General features: G+C 43.9%; 1 protein-coding gene across 1 annotated transcript; it reads right to left on the reverse strand.

Moving 5' to 3' along the window:
• Window positions 1-350: 350 nt before the first annotated feature.
• LOC147616127 (putative calcium-binding protein CML23) lies at window positions 351-1,586 on the reverse strand. Its single transcript, XM_086778755.1, has one exon. The coding sequence runs from the start codon at window positions 1,370-1,372 to the stop codon at window positions 584-586; it is 789 nt and encodes a 262-aa protein (XP_086634881.1). The 5' UTR covers window positions 1,373-1,586; the 3' UTR covers window positions 351-583.
• Window positions 1,587-7,716: the final 6,130 nt, after the last annotated feature.

Genomic DNA, 7,716 nt, shown 5'->3' on the forward strand with positions numbered 1-7,716 from the left:
TCACGCCCATTCAATCTCATGAAGTTGCACCAATTTTTCTATACATTTGTTGAATCTCATGCACTTAGTTATTTCAAATCTTAAAAATACGGCTTTTCCAGATTACGGTTTGAAAGTCAAAAAACTTTTCATGATATTCTTACTTTTAAACCTCGTTCTTCTTCTCTTTCTCGCTTTTGTCATGCCAACTCAATCTCATGAAGTTGCACCAATTTTCTATACATTTGTTGAATGCATGCCACAATACTGCTGCGGTATGCATTGACTGTTCAAAACTAATTACACATCTTTGCATACAACATGAGCTTCCTTGTAAAACAATAAAAGAACATCACACAAGATTCACAATATTAATGGTGCAAATTTAAGCCTTTATTGAGACACTCTCATGATTATTAATACAAGGTTTCTCTGTCTACAAGAGTAAAGCTTGGAAAGTTAAAAGACTTCACATTGAAGTGATGCCAAATTCAAGTGATTTCACTGATTGGCTATGGCTAATAATACTCAAGTGGCGTTGGTAAATAAAGAGAGAGGCCATGGAAATATTGGACAAGGGATGTACATGTTAGGTTTTGCTTGGTTAATGATGGAAGGATGGGGTCATCATGAGCTTGAAGTCATCGAAGTCCACGTGACCCGCCCCTTTGCGATCCACGCCGCGGATCATGCGCTTGCAGTCCTCCAAGGTGCTGCGCTGGTCGCCAAGATTGGTGAGGACCTTGTGGAGCTCTTCCGCTGTGATGCGCCCGTTCTTGTCCAGGTCGAAGATGTCGAAGGCCGCCGTGAGCTCCTCGTTACTGGCTATCTCGCCGGTCACGTGCAGACAGCGCGTGTTCAGATCCACAAACTCTTGCAGATCGATAAAGCCATCCCCGTCGGCGTCCACCTCGTCCACCATCAGTACCGCCTCCTCCCGTGTCGTCTCGTCGCCCAGCGATCGTAGCACGGCGCTCAGCTCGTCGGCCGATATCTTTCCGTCGCCGTTGGCGTCGAATTGGGCGAACACTTGCTTTATTTCTTGCATTATGCTCGACGGAATCTTCCGGAGGGCCGCTTTCGCCTTGCCGTACTTAGAAGACGACCTGGATGGCCGGTCGTCATGATTTGCTAATGATGGACTTCTAGATGCAGAAGCAGCTTTTGCGCCATAATCGACGTTTTTGGAAGAGCTTGGCGTCGAAACTTCCACGATTTCGGCAGAGAAATCCTGTTTCCGGCTCCCGCTCCAGCTGAGAGGAGGTAAAGGAAAGCGCAGATGGCCGGATTTCTTCTCCGAGGTTGTCGATGATAATTTAGAGTCACTGGGAGAAGAAGGCGCGCTCGAAGGTGGAGATCTCGAGCGAGAACGAGAAAGCTTAGGAAGCTTCATAATGAAACAAAACAAAGGGATAACAGGGTTTAAGAGCCTGATAGCACAAGACTAGGAGACGGAGAGCGCTGATAACACAAGATTAAGAGACGTAGAGCCTGAGAACGCAAACAGATGAAGAGAGTAGCACAAGATTAAGCGACAGAGAGCCTGAGAACGCAAAGAGTTGAGGAGTACCGCAATGAACAAACCTAGAAGAAGGGGGGTTGTTTGTGATGCGCCGATTTCAATAAAGAGGAGAGAAAACCGACAACGTGTACGACGTTTCGAAAGTGATTACGGAAAGAACTTAATCGCCTGCAGCTGGGGGGTAGCTTCTCACCACCTTCCACGAAGCTTCGCCACCCCGGAAAACCAACCGCCCGCTTCTTGACTTATTATACTTACGTTACATCATGCATTCGACGAGCAACCCATCATGCGTGTCTCGCGCGAACACGTCACCCAATGTATGGATCGAAGTTTTACAGCCCTTGCACTTTGGTAGCTCCATCATCCATGGAGCATGAGTGGTCCCTTGGCTTCGCTATGGCATTACTCTCTCTCTCTCTCTCTCTCTCTCTCTCTCTCTCAGGTTTTCCCTGTTTTCTACCTTCCTTCTACTACAAGGAAAAGCGACTGTAGGCGCGCCTATAGACACATTTTGATAACGTAGTTTAAAATGTTACGGATACGTTTATAGGAGTGTCTAAAAACGCATCTACCGCCGAGTAGACGTGTCAATAAACGCGTCTATAACAATATAGACACACCTATAGACATCCCTATAGACACGCTCTGGAATTTAAAAAAATTCCAGAGAGCTGCCTGTGCAGATGTACAGCTGCATTTTCTGCACATGCATGCAGTTGCATTTTCTACACACTGGGCAGCTCTCTGATTTAAGGTACAAAAACAAACTTACAAAACAAATCCCCAGCATAATAGAGGAAAGAGAGGAAAGATAGAATTTAAGCACTTAACTCTTTTTCGTGATGTTGAAAGAGAGGATTAGAGGACCTACAAAACCACAAAAGGAAGTCTTCGCAGGGTACGATTGCACCCAAAGCACAAGGAGCTTGTGCCCCCATAATTGACAGAAAATGTACACCCATATTTAGATTTCAAATAGTTCATCTTAATTAGCTTGTTCATGTTATTAACATCAATCATCATTTAAAGGTTTATCAGACCAATCACTCTCGGGGTCTGATCCGATATAGAATGTGTTAGTTAAAAATTGAACAGATTTAAAGAGATGAGAGACCGGTGAGAGCGGGGACACATGAGCGGTCGGAACCTAGTGACATTCAGTTCCAATGTATTTACTCAATTTCCCAGAATGTTCCAAGCAGCATAGAATCTCTATTATGTTGCATTCAGGTTTGATGCCAAACCTCCCGTACAGGGAGTTCATTGTCAATTTGTGCAGAGAAGACATGACCTGGTCTCCTTTCTTTTTGGCTTCCTTTCTTTCCCCATAAATCTCCAGCACAAATTTGGAGAACGGGCTTTCTATCTTCTCGAATAAATACACATATCTAAGTTCAACTTTATACCCTATTTTGCTAATTTGAGCTCTTCTATGAAGTAGATGCTCGTGAAGGTCCTAGTGGAAAAAAGTAGAGTTCCCTTCTCAGGGTCCTTGTAGGGTAGTAAAGGCACCTTGATGGTATCGGGACATGTTACTTTTGTCTCACATGAGGTGCATAAAGCTATGCATGAGGCTTATGCATATAAAGCACTATGCAAGACACGCTAGCCTAAACTAAACCGTATCGCGGCACTATGCATTAAGCATGCATGCATAGATTAAGCTCTATGCATAGAGCTTAATGTATGCATAGAGGTCTATGCATAGAGCTTAATCTATGCATTATGAATGCATGCATAGAGCTTAATATATGCATTAAACTATGCCGCTATGCAAGATAAGCTAAAGCTTATGCATAATGCATGCTTTAAGCATAATGCTTTATGCATGAGGCCTTATGCATAATAAAAATTTAAGCATAATGCTTTATGCATGAGGCCTTATGCATAAAGCATTATGCATAAAGTTTATGTATAAAGCACTATGCATAAAGCCTTAAGCAGGAGGCCTTAAGCATAAAACTATGCATGAGGAATATAATGCATCAAATGGAAAAACATCCAAGCTGTCTAAGAAAATCCATAACAATAGAATCCTCCTCCATACTCTCCACATCCGCATTGCAAACCATCTTCACTTCATCACAAGTCTCTACCCCATCCTCCTCCCTTATAGAATCTGGCAAAGAATCATCCTCAAAGCATTCTGTATCCAACTCCTCTTCCTTCTTATCATCAGCCAATCCCAAGGCATCATCCTCTTTGCCTCCATGTGCATGTATGTCATCCAGATCTGAATGCAAATGATCTTCAATAGAACATTCCAAATCACTGTCATACACAGCCATGACATCCCAATCCAAAGAAGAATCCATTGGCAACTCCTCATCTGCAAAAGTCTCAAACCTTGACCTAGATTCCTCATCCTGCTTTTCAACATGCACATCCTTAGTTTCAATCGCAACATCAATAGGGAAAATCTTAGCTACATCCACATCATTCATCAAACACAGATCTTCACTTTGCTTCTCACCTGCTTTTCATCCACCTTCACATGCTTTAAGAACTTTGGAAAAAAATCAGAAGGCACATAGAACATCCCCCTTTGCACCTGTATAGGCCTTTGAGGCTCCTGTCTAATCAAAATTTGCATAGGACTCTTATCCACCTCAACCAAATTTACATGCATATCCCTTGTAGACACAACACCTTTATGCGAATAAATACCCATCTCCATCTGCTTCAAAATCTTGCCTTCCTTTTCCCTAGCAACCCTAACTACATCATCAAATGACGGGATTCTTCAACTCAACCCTGACCTTCAAATGGGGTAACAAACCATCAATAAACAAGCTCTTCTTCAAAAACATAGGAGGAACTTCCTGCTTCAATGTCGTACACCACTTACCCCATAGACATGTAAATACCTTCACAAAATCATGCAGTGATTGCCCATGGACCTGCTTCAAGATGCTCAACTCTTGCCAAAGCACACTAGGCTCCTCTGCTTACTGAAAATGCTTCAAAAGGCCTTCTTTCAACCTGTCATGGGCAAAACACCATGTAGCTCATATGCCGCATCCTGTGCTTTGAACAAAATCTTTAAGCCAGCTTTCGGGCATCTTCCTTCAAGAAAATCTTTACTAGCCTCAAAACCTACTCTTCATCTGTAACATGATTGCTAATGCATGCCCACTCCATTTGCTCCAAGAAGTCAAACACATCCTCACCCTTCCTACCATGAAATTCTAGATAAGACCACATCATGAAAATCTGCAACAATCCCTGCCAAAAGAAGCGGTACGAGTCTCTCTCCTATGGGACATACACCCTTCTAGGCGAAGAAAAATACTGAGCTCTCCTCAGTGGGGGCACCAAAAAGCTGTGGAGTGGAAAAAAGAACAGGGAAACAGGCCTCTATAGCTTCTCACTCCCCCAACCTTGGAATCACTAGCACAAAACGGGGGCACCATAGACAAAATAATCACCCAGCAAACACATACACTTCCACTGTGTGCATGACGAGGTAATCGAAGGTTGGCACAAAGTGCGCTGTGAGAGTGTAAACCTGTGGACTACACCACCAAACACGTCAATCACGCCTTCTCCTGCAAATCAACACACACAGGATACCAACACACAACCATAGCCAGATACATCACCAGTATCATTCATCTTTGAATTCCCAAACCAACACTTCCATACAAACTTCTTCCGACACAGAAGCTTTTCCTCACACAACCATCTCACATACACGACACCTTCAAATCAACACACAAGATGTATACTCACAAGGTTGTCCCCCATTCATCTTGGCTAATCCCTCTCTCACCTTTTCTTAGAACTTCATCACCTCAGCCCTTGAGCTGGCCTCAGATACCAGCCGCAGCAACCAACAAGACACACACATCCCTCGTCTCAGACACCAAGGGGCAGCAACCCAACGAAACAACCCATCTCTCTCTCTGTCGTCGCTCGCCACCAGCTGCTCCAAAACACAACAAACCTGTTCGCCACCAGCCACCACAGCAGCCCACCAAAACCCAACAAGATCACCCTGCGGGGATGAACAGCCACCCTATTTTCCATGATCATAAGAACCTGAACGATCTCAGGAACCTCCACGACAACCATGAGCCAGCAAAAAGAGGAGAGAAAATGCTGTCTTCTCCTACGCTGCCTTCCATGGGAGAGAGAGAACAGTCTTGCTCTTCCTAGAGCCCGCCTCTCCCTCGACGCATCACGATGTCGAGCCCACAAGCTGCTCAAAGACGCGAGCAGCACCAACACCAAAAAACACACACTGTAGTCCGCTCCCTCTCACTCTCCTTACTACCAGCTTCTCCCGGCACAGCAAAAAACAGAAACCTCCTCGTCGACAGCTGTACTATCTCTCTCCGTCGCCACCAGCCACCGCAGCATCAAAGCTAACCAAAGCAACACTTACCCAAAACTGCATCCAAAGGCGGCAACCACCACACAGTACATCGCTCTCTGACGTCGTCACCAGTCGACCTTCACTTCACATTCAATGCCTTCTCTCTCCGCTGCTTATAGTCGACGTCTTCTTCTCTGATGTCGTTGTGCTCTCCCTTTCTCTTATAGCAGTCGACACCACCACCTCCTTTTCTTGGCTTTGCTGTGGATGCCTTTGTTCTGGAAGAACCCCCCACCCTGGCCTGAATTGGCATCTTCCCTTCTCGAATCCCCTTGCGCCATCTCCCTCCTGCCACGCACACGTTCATTACCTTCCATTTATGCTTCTTTTTTATCTTGGATATTCCTCACTCCTCATACACATATCATATTGCCCCCCCAACAACTAATTGCCCCCATGCTTCCATGCATACTTTCGAATACAACTTACAAGTGCCCATTTTCCTTTTTTGGGACACGCACACATACAAAGCAACTGAATGACTGATACCATCTCCAGCAGACCACGCTCCGGACAGGCCTATACTAGCCTACAACTACCAAGCCATCCACTCTTCTGCACATCTGCCAGGGCATTCAGGGCAAAGCTTTTTTGCATGCCATGCATCCCATATGTACACAAGCCCAAAACACCTTTCAAAATTTTGCCTATCAAACTTCATCTCAGGAATAGCTATTGATTTTGATAGGTATTGGCATCTAACTTTGTTGGTGAAGAAGGGGCTGAAGGAGTACATGCTTTAACGGAGTTGGTCGTTGATGCAGATGGTAGGTCATTGTGTACAGGGTCTTCTGTGGAAGAGGCTTACATAATCTTTTGCATTCAGCATTATAGAAATCCATTAAAGTTGTTTCCTCTTCCTTGTAGTATGGTATTGTCAATTTTTTATCGTTGACCATCATGATGACTCTATCGGTAGCAAAGCAGAGTGGTGCTTGGGTAGCAATACTCCATTTACACCCCAAGATCAAATCTCGTTCCAACACATACTCAACCACAAAAAACTTGCCAAGTAAGGGGGTTAGTTTTAATATACATTGTATGTTCAAAGTACCCCAAACATGGCATGTTCAAGTCTTGTGTAAATGGAATTCTTTTAGGATGTGCTGTGAGTGTTGGTTGACCTAATAACTCAAGGGTCATGAGTTGTGTTCTCGTGTTGTTGGATAAAGTTGTGCTTGAGTTGTGGTGTTTTTATTTAAAATTTTCAATCCAACAAGAATCCTTGGCAGTAAGATATGTTGGAAGTTTCAGCTCCTCCAAGGGTTCTTCCTCCTGTTAATAGCAATTGTAAATTGCCTATAGGAGTGTTCAAGGTGACTGTTTGCATGGATTCATCTATGGAAAACAACGAGTCACATATCCAAGTTCCACCAAGGATGACATCATACTCAATATAATCTAGGGTAACATGGAATGTAAATTCTATATCTCCACACTGATTGTTTGAGTAGTGTAGCTAAAGTAACCTAGAACTTCAATTTTTTTTCCATTCACTCCTCTTGTAAGACTATCTGTAGGGACGAGTTTAGGTTGTCCCAAGGACACCCAATGTCTATTGTCATGATGTTATGTCCCAAGGGCTAACCAATGCACGTTTGCACTTAACATCATTGGATGTAGGGAAATCCAACCATACCATGATAGAATCTTCCAAAGGAACCATGGATGTTTTAGTTTTTTCAGCTTCAGATCCCGTTTCTGTTTCATATTCCCATTCACTTTCGTCCCTATTTGGCTCTTAGCTTTTTCAAGAGTACCCAATGATGTGTACACTGCCACACTTGGCCCTCTGACAATTCTTAATGAGGTATGTTTGGAAACTTACGAATCC

The sequence above is a fragment of the Cibotium barometz genome, chromosome 39 (genome assembly GCF_041138505.1).
Source record: "Cibotium barometz isolate CiBa-2024 chromosome 39, ASM4113850v1, whole genome shotgun sequence".
NCBI lineage: Eukaryota > Viridiplantae > Streptophyta > Polypodiopsida > Cyatheales > Cibotiaceae > Cibotium > Cibotium barometz.